Here is a 22,412-nt window from a genome sequence, read left to right as displayed (position 1 = left end):
TTCCGGCCACAGCGCGATTTAAGCCGTCTGTGTCATTTTTCCGCTAGCACCGGGGTACTTTAAAAAGTTTGCGGGACTACATGCTAAGAGGAAGGCACGCAAATGCGCTTACAGAAATAAATTGAAAATGGTACAAAGCTGGTGATAAAAAAAAACCTTATCAGTATACTACCATAATACGAGTGAAATTGTTTTTTTTTTCTCTAAAGCGAGTGAATAACAATGCAGACATACGCTCAATAAACGACTAATAATGAGCTTAAATGGCTTGGGAATTGATTTTCTTTAAATAAAATTTAAGTTTCATCTAACAGCTTCCTTGGAAGGCATATTACTTTTACCACTTTGAATAGTTTAAAAAACTTGGTAAATTATCCACGACGAAAGAGGACGTAGAGTAAAAAAAATTGATATGATGTTTGATATTTGCATAAAGCCCGAAAATACCAATGATCGAAGCATATGCCACGGAACCAAACGACAGTTGCCACAAAACAAACGGCTTCCATAAATGCCCTACGTCGCCGGTTTCCGATTGAGCTGTTTCGTCGAAATAATAAAATACACGTCCAACGCATGCTTCGAAAAAGCCCATTTGGCGTCATTTGCGTCACACGTCGCCGATTGAGACCCATTAAGAAATTATTATGTTTTCATGACCCAACCAACATCACGAGCCCGGTGAGTGTATCGCCGTGTCGTCAAGCCAACGAAGTAGGCATAAAAAAATCACAAAATGCCGGTGGAAAATGAACGTTTCCTGTGTGTCCCGAAACGTTGGCCGCTCTCGGGGCATTTTACCCCGTGGTGGAAAGAAAATCATTCGCCAAAAAAGGACTGTTCAGCTAAACGAGGGAGCCAAACTGAATTTGTCTCTCTCTCTTTCTCTCCCCACATTGCCTATGGGATGCTCTCGTCGCTCTGGATCCTTTTTGCGGCACTCTCTTCCTCTCAGACAGGGAATTGTTCTTCCTCGTGTAGTGAAAAGAAAGTAAAACCGCTCCTTCCTAGCCATGAGACATAGGCACCCTGCGAGCCGGTGTGTTTTTCATGGTTCAGGTCCTTGCCCCGGCTTCAGTTTGGTGGAGGGAAAAAAAAGCAACACAACACCCAGCAGGACAACCGAAAGGAGCATGAAGGGTTGCTTTGATTTCACGCAAATAGAGCGCCGATGGGTGATTGCGAGAGAAGAAGAGAGCACGTGATTATGGTGAGAGCTGGCGAGCGCAACGGCAAAGAGCACAATTGACACTAAATTATCGATCCGTCTGCAAAATTTCCCCTGTTTCCCACACACCAGGGCTCGCAATGGAAAATTGAAACAAACTCGAGCGGTACACCTCCTGTCTGACGCTTATCCCGCTTGACCGGAGCGAGGAAAATGGCAACCGAAAGGATGGCGGTGAAAATTGCAATCGTAGTGTGCTTTGGGTGAAAAATCGAAGCCCTTAGAGGAAGTAAACCTACCTTCAGATAGTTCCAATTCCAGCTCGGCCAGCTTTTCCCGGACATCGTCCGGCAAGCTGCCGTGGTCCACGATAATATCGCTCATCCTGCGGCTCCGTTAGCGGCTAATTGCTCGAGGGACACCGAATAAAACCGGTCTCCAGCCCAGATTGGTTGAGGGCCGGTTTTCGTCACGAGGTTCTCCTCCTCCGCGGTCGCTCGCACGGTTGCACTGAATCAACAAAACACACACCCACTCGCGCACACACACACACGCGCACACTCCGCAGGCGCTCCGATCAAGCGGAGGTTGCTGTCAGCGTGCTTTTATTTCCTTCTGCCTAGACCGCGCGAGAATTCTGCGATCCCTGGCCGGGCCAGGTACACCATCCCTGGCGGTTCACTACGCCAGCATTTGCACTTTTCCCGTCGCTTTTCGATAGATTGCTTCGCCCAACGGCGCTGGTCACACAAGCACACGCACGCGGCACACTGATTCACTCGGGAGCTGGGAATAGGGAGGAAGAAAAAAAACGACACACTTTCAATTAAAACGCAGGTAAACGTGATTTCGCGAGTGCTTCCGTAGCGCCACCGGTCGAGAAAATCCTGCTCTCAAAGGCAATTCGGAGGCTTGCTTGCCTGAGCGCGTGGGGAAAATCCTCCAACGCACATGCACTCCAGGCCAGGCCAGTTAATTCTGAATATTGCGTTAATCTTTTTCCCAGGGGATTTATAATCGCCTTGCGAAGGGCGCACGCACGGAACGGCTCGATGATGGGCTTCGGTGCAAAAAAACACTCCCAACGAGCCTGCTTTTTTAGAAAAGCACTGTACTGTAGCACTACCGGGCGCACGCACACTTACTGTTACTAACAGCTTCTAGCGCCGTACACGGCTACTGTGAGGCGCATCCTCTAACACGATAGAATATGCAGACGAGTTGCGTTACTTTTAACAATACGCATTCGGTACAATAGATTCGCCCCTTTCCAGCGGAGCCTTTTCTGCATGGGCTAGGCTGCTTGCCTCTGCGCACGGGCGCGTTGACTCACTTCAGGTCGCGGCACTACACACGAGCTCGCAGAAAGGTTTGTTAATGCGTTTTCCCTAAATTCACTCCGCCGATTAACGGGCAAACCCGCGCCCGACGAGCACAGAAACAAGGCAAACAAGCGCCTAGCGCCACTTCTTTTTCAGTATTGCTGCTTTCATGTTTTCTGGCCACTTTGACAAGCGATTTCGATTTTGACAGCGCTACCCAACGAACAGCTGTGACGTTAGGTCTAGTCATATAGAAGTCACAACATCCGAAACTTCACTAGCTGTGTGATGCAAATAGAGAGCAAATGAGCGGCACACGTAAAATTTTGCCAGTACATGTACCGCTGTAAACAATATTTAAATAATGAGTGTTTTAGCACTTTTTAAGTTGCTTTTACATTTTTTTTATTTCATATATTTATTAAGATTCTCTATAGGAAAAAAACACTGCTTATAATAAGATTATTATAATCTTCTGTAAAAAATACTCACTGCAATCTTTTTGTAGTCTACTTATTTCATGCATTGCAATTATTTTTCGATGCTGATGACTGTGAGAAGATTTTGTTACAGATACTATTATGTATACCTTTATTGACAATATTCAATACAGTACAGATTACATGCAGTGGAGCCTCGAATTGCATCGACGGCAGTTTTGAAATTTTAATCAAGAAAAAAGATGGCGCTAGAATACTTGGATGATTTGTAATATGTTAAACATAAAGAAACAGCTAAGAACGTCGACATATCACATCACTTCAGATTGGTTTACTGGGTGAAATGAGCATGCACTTTGGTTCGAGTAATATGTGGAATACGTTTTAAACAGGGATACATTTTTCCTCACCCAGTCGATCGTACACCTAAGATACACCATATACTGGCTACAATCCTGTGTACGCGTACACAGTGTGCAGTTTAAATTACTAATATGACTCATTTAGGTGTTATAAAGACTAATTTTCCCCCAAAGTATCCATGATTGTAAATCCTGTCAAAACCTCATAGTAACTTGCATTCAATTTCTTGTAGCAAAACTCCTGAGCGGCTTTCTTGCCAGAAAAAATTCAACACTTACAAACTATCCACTTTTTGTATTGTTTCGTCTTCGATGGCACCAGCACTCCAGCACCGTGGTACGATAATAATATCGCAATGTAGACAGTATGCATCAGAAATGGAACAAAAAATAGCTGCTATATAAGAAATTAATGCGCTAATATTTTACCTAATGTATAATCTTGTCTAATATTCTGCTCATTAATGTGAACTACCAATAGAATGGTTTACTTTCTTCTCACACAGTTCGTCGTTCTTGATGAGTTTTCTATTTTAATTTAAATTACTATGCGATACTACTATGCGATGACATTCGGCAATGGTTCATTTTTAACGGATTGCCTGCATTACAAAATTGATTACTTAATTCTTCTGATTGGAAAACATCATGAATACATGGCTTATGTATAATCAAACTTCACCCTCAATTGTTTTTTACCAGAGTTGGTCGTTTATCAAAATGAGTTTCAAAACATTTTCCTTCGCGTGGTTATACTTATTTCTGGCGGTTTTGATTAAATTTTCGTATTTAAACGTTCCTAATTTTTCTGCATTTCCTCTAGAAACTGAATACATGGTAAAGCAGAGAACGGTTAATGCAAGGATATAAGAAACTGTTGTCCTGTGCGGTAGTGTTCCAATCACAATCGTTTCGTTTGTTTTTGGTTTTATAGAGAACGTAAGAATAAAATCGCTGTCCATTGAAATTAGATTATATCTTTCCTAGCTCTGCTAAAAAACGAAATATTAAAATTCATACAAAAGTACATTTTGTGCATATTTTTTTTTGCAATATTCTTTCCTATTGAATTCAATTTTCGATTACTGGCAGTGATTAGTTTTTGTTCGTCATGCATTGCCACATCTAATCAGATCTTCCCCCATTTGGTAGAAAATATTGAAAAATAACATGAAACTTAATCTTAAAATAAATTATACTACCGCTGCAAGGAAGAATCTTCCCAATTTCACGACTGCATTTTCTTTCTTGCTGCCAAATAGTCACCAAAAACATACCAACCTTGACTCTGTCCGCTTTTGCAGAACCGTTTTTACCACCATTACAAAGTACGATACGTTCTGATTGTGTCGTGGTTCATATCGATTTATTTCCTTCCATGATTCCTTTATTGGATGTTGCTCACCAAATGTTTATGCCTAAATGTACGCATTTATATGGATGTATGTTTGAATGTATGTTCGTGTTAGTATGCATGCTTTCATATAAAGTTGAGTTGCAGTGGTTGCGCTTTCCTACGGTTGCATTTCTGCACGTTGTTCTAGATGAAATTTGAGATGGTTTTGCTCTTGAATGGATTTTTACTATCGGGACCAATGAATATCTTGTGGGGTTCATGCCTTCTGTTGGGTCATACTTTTTTTTCCTCTTTTCTTCGAAATTCCTGATGGCGCTGTCCAAATCTCTTCATGAAAAAGACGTGTATTCGTGTTTTTATAACGAGACCTGAAGGCCAGTTGTCCTTCTTGCGTCCCTCCAGCCAGCACTCTTTCCTCCCAATCGTTCTAACGATTTATCTCCTAGCACAGACTGACTAACCGTTTGAAGAATCTCGGCGTACATTTAACATATTGTGGATCATACTAATGTACAAAAAGATTAATTTCATCGCACAAAATATCTAACCACATTTCTCCCGCACAGCTAGACAACTTACAATGGTACGTTTTATAGAAAAGCACAGAAAAAAATATCCACTAAAAACGATAGAGCAAAATAAGCTACAATCTTCTTTTTTCTTCGTTCGCTTGCGTTGCATTAACTAAAACTGAACTATTATAAATTGCAACCGATTCATCTATCCCTCGAGAAATGTACGCTTCCGCTTCCGATGGAACAGGCGCGTGCGCACGTAATGCGTTCCTCGAAACAGCAACTCAAGATTGGATCTGACAAATGTTTCTCGCACGCACAAAGCGGAAAAGCACACTAAACCACTAAACGTTTCTCCCCCAGTATGACTGCAAAAGATTTGCGACGTACATCGGGTTAGATTTGCCTGAAATTCCATTATTACAACCTTCGCAGCATCAACGCTAGTTGTGATCCTTCAAAAATCAATCGCCTAGTCTTAACGTTCGTCGTCAAAAACAGCTTAAAAGTAAACGGGAGAGACGTTTTCGTTTATTATACATTACCTTTTCATTATTTATGTGTTTGTTGCATAAAAGTACTATAAATATAAAATATATAAGAAAAATATAAAAATATTCAATAGCAATTGTACAATTACTACTATCGCTCGCTCATGGGCATCTTTCTTGCAATCATTCCTAAATCTTTCCTTGCACGTGAAGCTCGGGAGAGAGAGATGGAGAGAGAGCCTGTGTCTTGGGGAAGTAGGAGGGGCATTGAATGCCACCAGTCGACGGTAAAAGTAAGTATCTTTCCATCTACTGGTCAATAATACACTGACAAGCCATGAAAAGCAACTCAAAGATGTTTGATGACTAAGACAGACGGTGAAAATTGAATCGAGCAATTGCAAAAAAAAACATACTAGCTAGCCAACTAATCCCTTCGCCTTCTCTTTCTCTATCAAATGTTTCATAACAGCATCGCCTCCATAAACTGACTCATCGTCATTGCAATCGTCGTTTTCTGTTCAGCGAAAATACTGAACAGACGAAAGGTTTATTTGACTTTTTACTGTTTTTTTACCTACTTTTGCTTCTTTGAGTCTATTCTTATGTTACGCCTGCAAAAAATCTTTACACAAATGAAAAGTTTTTGAGTATTGTATGCATCATATCTATTCCTGTTTTCTCGCTGTTCCCATCATCAATTCGTTTTCTTATTTCTTTTTTTTTTTGTTCCAACTCCTAATCTCTTCTTTTCATCGTTTGATTTTGTTTTATTTTCGATTTACTTAATACGAGTAATTTTATATTTGCCGGGAAGGAGGCAACATTCGTACGAAACGCAAAACACTACTCGGCAGTGGCCATTTCCGTCTACGTTTTCCAATTTCGCAAACGTCGATTCTGTCATGTCTACACTCTCTTCCCATTTCAGCCTACGAGATAATACCCTCTCCCCCGTTTTTATCTTATGTCGCTTTTTACTGCGTTTTTTCCTGTGTTATCATCATCATGCTGGCACATTCTTCTAATCGTTTGTTATTTCTGTTTCCTACCACAGTGCAATCGCACTCCACCACTGCTGATCTGTTTACGACCGCACTGATTTCATTTATTCAATCTGTCAGTATTATGTATTTCTTTTTTTTTCTAAACCATAATAATGGTTCATGTTCATTCCATGTATTTCTTTATGCTATCTGAAGGTAAGATTGTAAGCTGAAATTTACGCATGCAATGAGAAACTATCAAAATAGAGAACAGTAAAAATGGCGAAAACAAAAATATCAAATAAACAATCCTAGGGAAACGAAACCTTCCACTCTGCTACAGGACCACGCCTATGCTGGAACCACCCAAAAGTCGCCGGTGGTTTTCGCGCATCTTTTCCAGTAAGATTTTCTTTTTTCTACAAAATAATGTATCCTTGCATAAAGAGTAGGTGGAATTTTATCGGCTTCTTCGTCGAAGAAGCTGGTGGATATTTCGGGTTCGCACTAGAGACGGCGTCAGTAAAAGGTAAAAGCATAGTGTGCTGTGGGAAAATGTTACGGGCCAGCTTATTTGGCGGCTGCCTCTTCTTTTTCTTTGTTTTCTTCCACCACCTTCTCCGTCTCTTCCTTCTTCTCAGACTTCTCGTTGGAGTTATCCTTTTCAAGCTCCTTCTCCGACTCGTTTTTGTCTTGTTCGGCAGTTTTTTCCGTATCCGCACCTTCCTTGTTTTCCTTAGTTTCGGGCCTGAAGCGATAGAAAGCAAACGTAGCGTATTGGAGAGTGTCAAGCATAAACTCGAATATGAATCACGGGAGTCTTGTTGCTAGATCACTACTTACTCTGGCTTGGGGATGTGAGCGTTAAGATCCAACTTGGTGCAGATATCCTCCCAATCCGGGAAGCAACGTTCCTTGATACGCGAAACGTGACCGACCAGATTCGGGCAGTTCTCCTGCATGAATTCCTTCAATCCGTACTTGACCTCGTCCAGAATAAAATGAATTTGTGCCAAGACGGAGAAAGCAACGCAATCAAGCTGGAACGAGAAAACGTAACGCGCAAAATATTACTTCAAAGTTCTCTAAAAACTCGCAATGGTTTGCGATCGACAATTTTTAGCTGAACTGCTTTATTATACAAATCAGCAAAGTAAAAAATACGTACCGTCGTGGGTTCATCACCGAAGAAGAACGGTTTATCGGCCAACAGCTCCGACAGCACCTTCAGATCCTTGCGCCCAAACTCTTCGACCTCCTCCGGCTTGTGGACACCTAGTCCTTGAGCCTTCACCTTTTTAGCACCCTGGAAACACTAGAGACGTTAGAGGACGGATGGTTGCGATTAACAAACGGGTGCACACTACATGACAGTATGGTTAGATGAATGTTCTTTGAATTGATTTTTGTTTTTTTTTGTGTAAATCCGTATTTGGAGTTCCTCCAAATCAGGCAGCCTCTTTGAAAGGATGAGCACAAAGGATTACAGAAATGTGACGATTTGATTGTTCATGCAGGACAAGTATAAGCTTCTCCATGGATGTTGGTTGATTTTTTGAGTGAACAGGATCCAATTACACCTGGACCCCTCGTTAGAGTTATTCTAGTGCACAAATGGGTTGGTTTCGGGTTCGAATCGCAGGTATATGAGTGAGGCGAGAAGTGAACTGGTACGTGAAATGTGGCGCAAGTAGGCACACCAAGAGAACAACAAGCAGAACACAAATCGAAAGTAGATAGAATAACCATTCCGTCTGCTTACCTTACGGCTGAACTGGAATTTGAAAAAGAAGTTCAACAGAGCATTCGGCAGACGGCTTCCAAGGGCGTGCTGCAGGTTGATCTTGTATCCCTTGAGCATCTGTTCCGTGTTCTTGCTGCGCCACGATAGCACCACCCAAACGAGATGGTTCTCGAGCATCGAAATCATGGCGTGGGCAATGTTACGCTGCTCCTGGCTCAAGGCGGCATCCAGATCCTTTTCGTAACGCTGGGCCAATTCCTGCATGATGATAGTCGAGTCTGCAATTTCTTCGCCATTGACCTCGACGAACGGAAGCTGTCCCTTCTTCGAACGCAGCTTCAGCTTATGGTCAATGTTCTGTGAATAACGAACGAAAAAGAAAAATATGTTAAATATGTAAAATATGTAAAATATGTAAATATGTAAAAGTGTGTTCTAATGTATGAGGAATATGCCGGTAAAAATCGGAATTGTATTATGTTCTATTTCTCTATTTAGTTTTCCATATAGCTTAGAAGTAATAGACCATCTGTGCATCCATTTAATTATAGTCAAATAACATTTTCTTAAAAATAATTGATTGACCTACATGTCTACACATTTTTTATACTCAAACAGAACTGCGGGTTTCAATTTCTATAGCGTGCATTTCGTGTATCCTGACCTCACTACTGAACACTGACCGCCCGAGTTTGTTCAAATATTTACTCACAGCCCGAGCCTGAGGGAACGGAGCAATGACGAAAACTTTCATGTTGAAAACGTTGACGCCTATGCAATCTCAGAAAAATCCAAAACTCTGTATTTGCAGAAGATAAGTGATTGTGTCGTTAAAAAAATGAAGTCTGCTGCACCATTTAATCGTTGCTCAAAGTATCATTTTTACCACACATTCTGAATGATGAAATTGGACTGCAAAAAAAAGAGTTTCTAGATGCCTAGCAAAATACGCGGAGAGTAGAGAATGAAACATAGCTAGACGTAGCAAGGCGTGTCTCTTTTATTATTTAGATACAAGGAACTAGATGGAAACATAAGCTAGTTCAGTACTTTATACTAGGAGCCAACGAGATAGTTTGCACAAGATATAATTTTCTATTATGAAATATTAGTGCCGGTTGGCCTATATTTTTTGCCAAACTTGGACAACAGCCACACAACGCAGGATCCCATTGATCTGATTGATAAGGCACTGTACATAAAAGGCCATTGGGTCAAGCAGTTAAACGAAGATATTTCAGATAATTCAGTGCAACGACAATGCACTATGCATGTAATAATTTTCCATCCCATATATACACAACGTGCATCAAACCGGCAAATAAGTCTCCGAAAATCGTGCCCCTCATTTCTAACAGGTTAAACACCCGAGAGAGATAAGCTGCACACGAGACGCGGGGAAACGCTCAGGTCGATGTGAAAAATGAGGAAAAATCTGGACCAGCCACGCGTCCCGCTCCAAAAAAGGCTCGTGTGCGGGAAACACAGCTACCGGGGGCCAGAAAAAAATCCCAACGAGACCGACCGGCATCGCTTGTCACACTAACACAGTTACGCCCGTTTGTCCCAGACGATGCGCTTCGTCCTGTTTGTTCTTGTATTCGCTTCGCCTGTGTACAGCGAGCTTATTGCGCGCGCAAACGAATTGTTCGTCGACCTGCAAGGATCATGTGGTCGTGGACGTACACCGTACGGTATACGAAACGGAGTGAATGGAAGGGATCCAATCTCCATGTTCCAGTTGCGGTCCCTCACGGTTCCTTTATTGGAGCTCATGGCATGCTCTCTCAGCGTTAGCTACAGAAGGGGCCACGCTTCGTTTATTCTCCTGGAATCTAATTTTATCCTACAATGGTTCGCTTTGTGTTGGTGCAGTCAGACATGCAAGCTGAAACCAGTGCTAACCAACACTCCGGATCATGCCCCGGGCCTACAATTAGCACCCACGCCCTGTCCGGTAAATCCGTGCTCCTATCAGGGGGCCTTATGATTGTTCGCAATCTTGTGCATGCTCGCTCATTACGCTTCAAAATACATTCGAGCATGGTAGAAAATGGAAACTTCAGCCATGCGAGCTGTGACGGACGAAAAGAAAAAGGATCTCTAATTACATTTCAACTAGGTGGTTTTGAACAAGACCGTTTTGGTGCAAAAATGGTTAAACATGAAAAATATGGCACTTCATGTGGCCTTATTCCCGGCAAAAAGGTGTGCCCGTTTCATGTTCAAAACGCGTGCACCAACCCAAATGAAAAAGCGTCCTGTTTTCCTCCCGTTCTCGCCCACACACACGCGCCCTCGGAGGCTGGGAGCGAGCGTTTGCAGATTTCACGCTGTAGCGAATGTCCTTTCGCCGCACCAACACTACAACACACGGCAGCTCGGATTTTCTCTCGCTAGCAATACACACAAACACAAGTGCGGCCTCTTATCAGGCACTCGGCACTTGTGTGAAGCTCGCACACGCACACGAGCACGCTCGCCCGGCGGAAAAACGGCTTGCCGGGTGTTTTCCACTTTATTGATCGGCTGTCGCTACGGACCGGAGCAAAACAGGCGCGCGCGTTGCCAATATCACGCCCTTCTCAAACACACGCCCGAGTGTGTATTGGGGCGCGCATCGGTGGTAGTGCCTAGCAACAGTGGCACCAATTTCCTCGGCAAAAAGCGACGCACGCCCTGTTCGCTTGGAGATTGGGGATTGGAGTGGGCAAAAAGACGCCTCCCAGGACGAACGACACAGCCCACCGGCAGGGACGCCGCCCGGTAAGGACGCCACCCGGTAGGACGACGCCGCCCGGTAGAGGACGCCGCCTGTAACCATTTTCCAGCACATTTTCATTTCAACACCGGGTGGCGGTTAATGGGTTTTGATGGAGCTGTTCCGGAGTCGGCGTCGGGCAGTGCAGGAACATCAAACGGAATGTGGCAGGATTTTGCTTCCGACACCGCGCACCGTTTTTTCCCTAAATGCCTTTTTCCCGATCAGGTTGAAAAAAAAGGGCACCTTACTCTAATGATGGAAAAGCGTGTCCCGTCGAATCGCACAAAAATGGGAAGGCGTCTTTCCATCTCCATGCTCAACCCGGATGCCTTGGGCTGTGGTGTTGGTTAGACGACGCTTTCCTGATGCGGAACACGGTTCAGAACTTTCCTGGTGTCGACGACCAGCTCCATTGGTGTGTGCCCAATTTTCCTGTGGCACTTTTGTTGTTGCTCTCTTTTTTTTATTTTTTGTTTTATTTGAACAGATTTTTCCCGACGCTGTTGCTTACGCCCAAGCCCTTTGCTCTCACTCACTCACTTTCTCGCTCTCTCTCTCTCACACTCTCTTTTCTGCTTTTCCCCAACGCCCCATGAAATGGATTCCATTTCCCGCTGTTCGCCAAGCCAACTCCTGGGGCTGCTCTATTGCCGTGCGTGTGGGTGTTCTGGGATTAATCGCACAGAGAGCGTGGGCGCATAAAAGAAGTTTTCCTCAATCCTAACCCCTGAAAGCGATTCCGGTAAGCAACCCTTCGTATTTCTCGAAAATAGGCTTACTTATTTGTTTAGCCTATTACTCGCTGAAACACTCATCCGCCTTTTGGGTGGGGCTAACCTAGATAAATAGGGTCATGGAGCGGCTCGAATTCATCACGGTAATATTATATTGTCCATTTCTTGTAGTCAATATTGCTCGCAGCTTTCCGGAGCAATAGATTAATTTATTTGTCCAAATGCTTTTTGCATTTAACATTACATAATAAACTACCCAACTTTGCATGCTTATTGAACCTGCAACATTTGAAAGCTGGAAAAATGATTAGAACATTGTTTCCATATCACTTTTTTTTCAATTTTGAAATTGTGCTGAATTTATGTAATAAAAAAACTGCATTTTTTTATATTATAAGTCGAATATGCAAATAATTCGTGCAATATCTGTGATATTCAGATAACTATTCTGAAAACCTCCGGAAGGAAAGACTAAGGATGATTCACGAGCTCACTGGAATGCGAACGAGTGTATCTTTTCGTATCCATTTCCACCACCTTCCCTTATATGGTGCAATATTTTCATTGTTCACATCTCCACAAGTTCGTTTCTACACTCTACTGTTGCAACCCAAAAAGAGTGTTGGCTTTTTTTTTGTGTGTGACTCAAACGAGACTTACATACCAAACTACCTCGTCCACATCGATCTATAAAAAAATGCTAATTGAATCGTCGTCACCTCGATAAAGCCACACACTTCATTATCGATGCAAACAAAGCGTGCACACAAGCACACATACCGATGATCATTACACATATATCCTCTAATACACACCCAACAGCCCCCCTCCGTTGATCAACGAAGGAGTGGCCCAGGCCCTTCCGGATCGCAGCCAGAAGCGAGAGAAGGGACGGCGACATCGCAACGTTCGAGCGTTATCTAATCGGCATAAAAAAATAATCATCCCATCCAATACAGTGGAGTAAGGAATCCGTACGTCGTACAACAGACCTTGGCCACACGGAAACCGGTCAGGCCAGTTTCCGGAGCACCACAAACACGGGCCACATTGTGACGACAGCACGACGAGCATATATCGGCAGTACCACAACACGCCGTGACCACAGAATGTGATGATTACAGATGACGATAATCTACGCCGAATAGTGCATTCAAAGCACGAGCACCTCACGATCGTAGCTTCAAAGCTGACGGAATGTTGTTCTTCCGCCGCACGTCAGGACGAACTTGATCCGTACCGGTGCTGGACGGCTGAAAAAGATCGGAACTGATTACTGGTCGACCTGTCGCGTGGTTGTCGTTAACCTACACCACCACAACAGAACGCCCATTTCCACCCCACCCCTAAGGACGCTGAAGCTTCTTCCGCATTCTGCGACTTGTTGAACCGCGCGCACCAGAACCAGAGGGTGGTTGGGCACGCGCGGCGATGATTTGCATAATTGAAGGCGCCCACCAAACTGGCGTGCGGAAAGTTGTTTAATGAGCAAAAGAGCGCCACCACCGGAAGCGTGCGGTGTGTGTTGGTGGTGGACACCATCACCTAGCGGGCGAGAGCTCAAGAGGCCTCATTATTGTCGCTTAGGCGGCTTTTTGTCGGCTTCTAAACGCGCGCGCGCGCGGTCGAGTGCCCTAACCGGGGGCGCATAATTAGAAACGCAAAGCATTCGTGCACGCACGGCAGCATAAACGCTGGGGGGCGCATAAATCGTTTCGACACGCGGGAATGGGAGTCCAGCAACCGCGAAATCCAGCAAGCCCTCCCGCGTGTGGTGTTTGTTTCATTTTTTTTTTGATTATTTTTATTCTCCCATTTTTCCCTTCAATCGAGAGCTTCCTTTCGCTCCGGCTAAAGGGAAAGCCAATCGCAAGAAACGACGCTTGGAATGAATGGAATTTTTCGTCCGGCTGTAGGGTGTCACCGATGAGCTGGCGAAAGGTTTAGGGCCAGACCTAGCCAGTGCTGATGGTCGACAAAACATCGCACGCCAAAGGGCCGACAGCGAGCGGACAACAAAGAAACTGACGAAAACAAAAATACGCCACCACGCGGCATCAGCCCAAACACCAAACATCACTTCCCTCCTTCGATTGGGTAATTTTAATCAACTCACGTAATGCGTGTCACAGCCCCGGCTCGTGCTCTTCGTCCGGTGGTCGTTTACCCTGCACTGGATGAAGATTTCATCATCGGTAGAAAGCGAGAATGTCGGAATGAAAGCTACGGCCCCGGCGGACATTCCTTTCGCTGGTGGAAAGTGTGGAGAGAAGCTGACCCTATCGTTTGGAGGAGCCGTCGAAACCTGTTCAATGGCATGTCGAAAACATATTTCGGTGGTTTTTTTTCCCTCCACACTATAGATGTTATTGTGTTCACCTTTCTTTTCGTCTCCGAAGGACCGAGAGAAGCAAAAAAAAACACACACAAAAGCTCCCGACGTCAAGCATCGGGGAGAAGATCTCGTTTCGCTTCTGTTTTGCGATAACATTCGAAACACGGCTAACGATGAAAACACGCCCAAAGCGTCGTCGAGTGGCTCGTCCTTAGAGTTGAAGAGATAAACAGAAGCATAGCGCTTTCCAACGCGCTCGGGCGTGGAGCATTCTCGTGGAAGCTTTTCACAATTGCATCTTTACTACTGCAGAAGGCAGGAAATGTAAAACCAGCCACTTTCGATTTTGGTGCAATGTACTTGAGCTTTTATTCGACAAGAAGCTCTGCAACAAACTCAAACTGCTAACGAAGGATTATCATTTTAATAGTGTAAATCATAATGCAGCATAGCACCGTATTGAGGATTTTGATGTACTTTCGATAATGACAATTAAAATCATTTTTAGGACACCAAAAATATGCTCAATTAGTGAAATAGATATTGTTTAAAGAATTATTACTGTACATGAAATTCCACAAATAATTGAAATTCAGAAATACAATTGCGAAGGTACCACAATAAAAGGTCCGTTCACAAGGTTTGTTTTGCTATTCCAGTGGATTAGTTTATCTTTAGATCGTTGCAATACCTTAATCAAACGAATAATTTGTCCCACCCGGCATGACGCCGGATTCTAAACAAAGTTTTTTTTTCTACCCCCTTTTATTCTAACCCCACAAGTGTGGCACACGTCGCCCATCACTCCAAAGGCAGGTTAGGTTTGTTTACTCTGGCACAACACACTTCAACCAAGAAGGTCCACCTTGAAGATCGCGCCAAGCTAGACACGCATGGGTTGAACCGACGCCACGTTTGACCCAAAGTACCCAAAACGTGGCCGGTGTGGATGGGTGGCGCCAACCCAACGAGGGCTAGGTTTTCCCACCCCTGCGTCGATGGAGGGTTGGACAACCCATGAAGGGTTTGCTTTGCTCTTCAAACGCAAAAACACCACGTAGGCGGGCGCGCCTGGCCAGAGGGTGCTGGAAAAGGATCAATATTTGTTCATGCCCCGTTGAACCCTGGCCCTGGCGCTCAACCTTGACGGACGGTGAATGGGTAACCGGAAGGGTGTTCTTAGCGTATCAGAATTATTGCACCTCATTCCAGTAACATTCCAGACATCGCTGCAACGGCCGCGAGTATAATGCCGGATGGCACGAAGCTTCGATAACTGCTAATCATGTTATCATTCCTGATGATTCGCACATTTCGTTTGTGTAATCATCGCTGAGAGCTCGTTATGGTTAGTTAGCGCGAGGAAAACATTCTCAGAGTACATTTCACAACACTCGGATCTTTTTGAATGAAGCTCAAAATTTGGAAATTTGCATATTTTCTGCCAAAAGTTACGAAGTACGAGTGAAAACTCTGCTTTGTAAAGTTCTGCCTAAACTTCATGTTAGAATTAACAGACATCTTTTATTCCCTCTCTTTCATCCCCTTCACCGGTTTGTAAACCATACGTTACTAATTCACTTAAACCTCCTTTTTTTCGTCCTGCAGTTGCTAATGTGGTTTACTAAATTGACCATATCATGTAATGTTGTTCCGACGAGCATCTGCTTGCAAACGCACCTTTACGAGAAAGCTTACGGGAACCATTTCCCCCCCCCCTCCGCTGGCCCCACCCGACCCGACATTTGGGTCAACCGGAATTTTCATTTTGTGAGCGCCATAATCGCCTTTTTTCACCTCATAAAAACGCCCGTGAAACCAAACGAAACCGCAAGAGCGGGAAAGCGCAACCGATAAGGGTTAAAATGCCGCCCGAAAATCCATCGCCGAGCTAATTACCGCACAATAATAATAAAACGAGGATTTCCAAGCGAAAGCCAATGATAATCACAAGGCATTCTAGTCGGCTACCTCGAAAGGCGGCGGAATGTGGTGAAAAACTCCCCACTGGCTCCAAACCCACCGATTTCCGCTTTTCCGACGAACGAAAACGAACTACGATGGGGTGCACCATAACTTTCGCTCCGTCCTCTTGTCGTTAGGGGGGAGGAAGGCTCAAAAATGTGGATCGCCGCCAGTGCGTATAATAAACCACAATTATCACTCACACAAAATGCGTTAGGTTCGGAGAAGCCCACGCGGTGGACCGCACACACCGTAGAAATTATGGTCCCCGTCAAAACTGGCGCCGGAAATTCGATGACTTGCCTAATGTTTTGCGCTGCGCCACGTGGCGATGGCGCCGATTGCCACGGAAAATTAATTAGTTTCATCTTCGACTCTCGTTAGCACCTATTTTCCACGCTGCCCACACCTCGGTTTCACCCGCGTGCAGGGAGGGCAGCGGGTCACAGTGGAAGAAAGCTTATGAGTGGCCTTGTTATGGATGCCGGTGATGCCATGTTGTTGGAGCCGTTAGGATACGACGATTGGCAGGACGTGTAAGTCGATACCACCATAAGCGAATTGATTCGTTAAGGACGCTTAGATGGACTCGCAATTAGGTGTCCTGTTTCTCAGCCAAACGGTGGAAATGGTGAGAAAATTAGTTTAATTTTCTGACATATAACTGTTGGTAGTAAAATAACCTTCTTTTCACTTCGTTAAAATATGAGGAAACTTTATAAAACATTTGTTTAAATGCCGTTTATAACCAACAATGTTCATCAACTACTAGATGGCTTGTCAATTATCTATGTAATTTGCAAACAAAAAATAAAATAATACAGTAGCATAGGATAAATCAAAGCAGTAGCCGTCAGTTACACACCGAGAAAAGCGTAAAAACAAACGAAAAATCAAGGGCAAACGAACCAGCAAACAACCAACAAGGCATCACGCCAACGCCGCCGCCAAAGCCTACCCACGTGTTCACGCTTCGTAGCGGAATTTGGTACGCTTTTTTATGATCGCACCAGTTCGGCGGTTTCTCATTGTTACAGATCGTTTGGAATTGTATTTTGGGCTTGTTTTCGTCCCTATTTTCTCACTCGTTTTCAATTTCAAGCAATGCGCCGCAACAGCCCGCGCGCGGTGTAGGAGTGGAAAATATTTAATCTCCAATTTGTGGCTACTTTCTCTGAGTTTTTTTCCACAAGGTAAGGCTCATCGTATTGTGTGCGAGATAAAAAGTGAACGAAAAATCATTATTTCTTCTGTAAGATTGCCTAGATCATTATACCGCAAGGAAAATTAAACAATTTTCTTCGACGAAGCAGATAAAATGTAAGGCAATACGATTACGCTCATTAGATGTTTTCACCTGTAAAAGAAACTAATAACTTGACATCGATTTAAGCAACGGGTTCCACAAATAGTTACAAGTAACAAAATTCTCAAAATATCAAAGAAAAATAAATAATTTGTTTGAAGCAAACTTTTAAAGCATTTTATGAAGCTGGGTGCAATAAATTTGCAACGAAGTAAATTCCTTCCATTTCAAAACTGCCCAGCTTACAATTTATACGTTCTGCAACGTGACAGAACTAGCGATTGAAAATGAAATTAAAATAAATATAATCTGACCGCAAGCGACGTTGTGAGTGCGCTTCCTTCTGTCAGCGACGAGACACAAAATGATCCCGGAAAAGAGCCATCACGCGTCTCAACCATGCGTTTCACTCGGTTCACATATTGCCGTCTCATCAAACGTTGTTTAAAATATGCATAGAAAACCGGCACAATCCGCCATCATTCCACAGATCTCAACAACGAGTGCAACACCAACTACTAAAAAGCGATCCCTACTACCGTCGCCATCGGGGGTAAAAACGACCGAAGGAGAGCCCGGAGGTGCGACTGGTGCGCTTTGACGCACCACGAACATGTCAATGATGACTGTTTAAGTAAACATTTTAATAAGATTACTGCATTCTTTGCGGTGTTGCGCGCGTGCGCTCGCGTTCGACCTCCCATCCATGCCAATTATCCTCCCTAGGCTTTGTCCCATTACCCGTTTGCAAGCACAGTTTTAAGAGTTATTGCATATCTTGTTGATGCATGTTCAGAGCCGCTCGTTTGTTATTCTTTTCCACTCTGGAAGTTCATCGCATAGCTTTGCAGGCACAACGCAATAAGATCAACTACTCATACTTCCTATGCGGCTCAGGTACTTTGAGTAACAAATCGAACTCTATTCCCGCCATCAATCGAACAATTTCAATACTACAGAGATGATATTTGAACTAGAAGGCAGTGTGATTTAATGAAGTGCAATAACATTTAACCACAGTTTTATTACAACCACCAATGTCACAGCAATGTCATTGAAGTGTAACCACCTATTGAACCGCAAGTGGCTTTAAGCTATCAAATGCACTGGGAATAAAATCGTTGCACATTTTAGCCTCTAAACGCATTAACCAAAAGAGCTGCAATGAAAAAAAAGACGGCATATCATCCATCTACCTTCAACGATGCTGTGATTGCACTATGAATCACCAAACATGGTTAGTATTGCGCATTAAGATTGAGCATCCAATCTCTATCAAAACGGGACTTGTTTTGGTTTATTATTAGCCAACGCCTCGGGTAGGTCCATTGGCGGTGCGCTTGTAAGCAGATTTCATTAACCTACAGGGAAATCATCCTTCAATTAATGATGATGCAACGATGCAAATGCCCGACCTACGAAGATGATGGATACGAACGCTTTCGAACGCAAAATGTGTGAACAAACCGCTGGTTCGAGGAACAATAAAACAATATACAATCCACTGGCACAAGATTGTAATCGAGAAGCAAAGTAGCGGTCCCTAGCACTATCGATAATACACATTCCTTTGGCGTATGCTATATGGAAAGCTATCGATTAAATCTTAACACCGAAGCGCATTCTTTTAAAGATTGCATTAAAAGTTGATGACGTCGTACTTTAAAAATCCGTACTTTAAAATTTAGATTGAAACCGAGGTTACAGATCGTCCACTGCGAAAATTTCATCGAATCATCAAACCATACGTTTTGTATATAATAAAAAAATGTTAAAATTTGTTATATAAAATTTAGGCCCACAAGAAATTATATTATATTTCTAGTTCATACCTCATATCTTCAAAACCTCGTTTTATAGTTCCCTAATGACAATCTTTAGAAAACCTAATTATATTTACAAAAAATAACTTTTCATGCTAATAGCTGACGCTAACGGCAGCTGTTGATAATTGATGCTTCCACGCAGCTTCACAACTATGCCACTTTTGATTTCTATTTATCTCTTCAACTGTCCTATTCTGAAGCAAATTGCGCGGTTAAGCTATTCCCGATCAAATTACCCAACGACAACAAACGTTGGTCCTTGAGCAAATCTCTCAGTTTCTTTGTCTCTTTTGCCCTGCAGCACACAACCGTGTTCGAACAGCTAACATAGAATATTCTAAGCTTGCTTCATAGCTGCAACACCGGCCGAGCTGCATATAACGACCAGTCACATGCCGATGCAGTTAGTGAGCGATGTGCGTCGATCTCGGACACCACACACGCGTACATAATAGTTGCTTGCAATTGTGAGCGTGCACACTACATCTGGTGCTACTCTAGCAGAGAACGGCACAACACTTCCGCAAACGGTGCGCCTTTCGCAGAGATGAATTAAAAAAAAAATATTTCATCAAGTGAATGGCAGGCGGTAAAATTGCACTGCTTCACTGCTGGCATACGCCACACTCGGGTTCGGATTCGCCACTCTCTCACGTAGACCAACCGACCGAGATCGGCAGGGTGGTGGCTTTGTCATCCGCTATCGTATGTAAATTAATTGCATAAGCGTGCGGCAAATCGCATATTTTAAGCCCTCCCTTTCCAGCCTGGAAAGGGGGGCTGGCTCTCTCGAATAGTTTCAATCGGCGCATTACCACCGGAATTCGCTTGGCGGAAGGAGAAATAGAGAGAACCATCCGGATGGGCAGCTGGACAGACAGTTCGTCGCTTGCCGCGCAACGAGTCTATTGTTTGGCGTATTAAAAATACGCCCTTTACTTCCCCGTTTTCCCTTCAAATTCCAGCTCGTATGTCGGACGTACCATTTTTGCCGTACCTTTTGCACCGGTGTCATTTCCCGGCGGCACATTTTCACATGTCAGCAAGCTTCTCTCTCGCAACCCTTCCGCCCAACCATCATGGTTGTCATTTCGGAAGAAGGAAATGTACTAATGTGGAGTTTTAAATAAAAATAGTCACACAAACATACACACTACACGTATGTGATTTCTCTCTGTCTCGTTTTTTTCCCATTCCCATTAGTTTATCGTGGGCTTCTCCTGCAATCAAACAGCAAATTGGCCATTTCATTCTGTCTCATTTACCTCATCATCCGCAAGCAACAGGTGTTTGGTGGGCTTCAAACCACGCCATGTCACACTCTGTCTCTGACTATTGCCAACTGCTCGGTTGTTTTATCCGTTTTTCTTTCCAGCCTCACCATCACACACAGGGTCGTATTGCCATTGCCATTATTCAATGCCAGTATTGTCGGATGGTGTGTCTATTTTTGACTAATTGTCATCAACTTCCGGCAAGCGACAGTGCGGAAGCTTTCGTTAAAAAAAGCGACTACAAGGCAGGCAGAAGATATCGAATAACCTGTTGCATCAACGAGCAGCCACGTTGGCGTTGGCTGTAACATTAACACACGCCGGTCACGAACACGACACACGTGTGACACAAAGCCAAACACGAAAGCCGTTAGTCGTGAGCGTTAGCATGCTCGGGAAAGCATAATCGGGCGCGTAATCGTTTCCGTTTTGGGGTGCAATAATTTACGTTGCAGTTTGGGCAGCGTCCAGCAAAGTTACAATGCGCGCGTCTGCCGTTAGGTCGGTCCGAATTTCCCTTCGAACGGTAGAAACATTTCCCGCTACACACCCAAGGGGGGATGGTACACACCACTATTCGGCATGCCGCTCATTAACGGAATGGGTTGCAAATCTGCTAAAAATTTACTTACGCACGCCCTGGCCCGTTTTGACGATAACGAAGGAAAGGTTTTCTTTAAATTAAACAAATAATAAGGCAACCGCTCGCAAAGCCGGGCTCATCATCGGAGCTAAGCTGAGCACTTTCAATAACCACCAAGTTCAGAGCTTTTTGTCAGTGAAAAAAAAGGCACAACTCCCTGGGAAGAGAGATTTAACAGGCTGAACATTTGGGCTAAAGTCTCGGCGACCTCAATTGCACATCGGTTCCTTTCTCCATGCCAAAGTAACTGGTGTTCATTCCACCTTTAACGCTTACCTGTAACGAGAGAAAATCGAAACAACAATCAATAAGGTGTATTTTATGTAAAAAAAAACAGTAACAGCTAAGGTTCAACGGCAAGAGAGTTATGGTTGGAAATTGTTAACAGTTATCAACGGTGTTGTAAGATAATAATTATCAGTAAAAAACCTACATTTTATTCGAACAATATAGAGGATACGTCATTTACATAGCTATATTGCATGACTATAAAAAACAGTCTTAGAAATACAAATAATAGTTAATACTTTACGGCATTATTTGCTCAACTGAAGCATGAAATGAATTTTTCTCTGTTCTCTGTCATCCATAAAACACCATCCTGATGCCCTCTTTGTAACCCTAACGATGTATTTTTATGTCCTTTACCCACCGAACGCTTCCAACCACCGCTATGGGACCATTTTTTACGCAATCGTAAGAAAGTGTGGGGCGCCACAATATAATGACTTTATTTATATTTATGTGTTTGACTGTGCCCCCTCGCTCACTCTCTCTCCCTTGCCTTCACTCCTGCGCTATACATTATGCTCGATATCGTGTGCCTGTTGCTTCTAATTTGCGGTCCCCCCTTATTGGACCCCATCGGCTGAATAACTCACGCGTAAGAGAAAAAAAAGTACAAGGTTTCACTCTGCATGCCCTTTTATACACCTCCTCTCCACCCCCACGCCCCTCACACACACGCACAGCACACACAGATCGATATTTCAGAGCACATATTTACATTTACACGAAAAACGCTTTGATGCGTTCCTAAGAAAGCATGTTCGCACAGAAATCCGAACAGAGTCAATAGAGTCAACAAAGACTAATGGTTTGTACATTCTCGCCAGTGCTTCAAGCCGGGCCTGCCAACATCCCAGCAGCCAAATCGTGCCCTCCCGTTATGTTTCCATCA

At 43.7% G+C, this 22,412-nt stretch overlaps 1 protein-coding gene across 2 annotated transcripts in view; it reads right to left on the bottom strand.

Moving 5' to 3' along the window:
- Positions 1-6,165: 6,165 nt before the first annotated feature.
- The window catches only part of LOC128721227 (failed axon connections), a 42,785-nt gene continuing 26,538 nt past the window's right edge, over positions 6,166-22,412 (bottom strand). The window contains exons 3-6 of one of the 2 annotated variants that reach the window (XM_053814959.1): positions 8,404-8,742; positions 7,810-7,956; positions 7,485-7,681; positions 6,166-7,389 (exon numbers count right to left, since the gene is read on the bottom strand). In XM_053814959.1, coding sequence (XP_053670934.1) covers positions 7,212-7,389; positions 7,485-7,681; positions 7,810-7,956; positions 8,404-8,742 — 861 coding nt within the window. In that variant the 3' untranslated portion in view covers positions 6,166-7,211. The remainder of the gene's footprint in view (positions 7,390-7,484; positions 7,682-7,809; positions 7,957-8,403; positions 8,743-22,412) is intronic. The other variant, XM_053814960.1, reaches the window with a different exon arrangement.

The sequence above is a fragment of the Anopheles nili genome, chromosome 2 (assembly GCF_943737925.1).
Source record: "Anopheles nili chromosome 2, idAnoNiliSN_F5_01, whole genome shotgun sequence".
NCBI classification, from domain to species: domain Eukaryota; kingdom Metazoa; phylum Arthropoda; class Insecta; order Diptera; family Culicidae; genus Anopheles; species Anopheles nili.
This window is presented reverse-complemented; position numbering and strand designations above follow the sequence as displayed.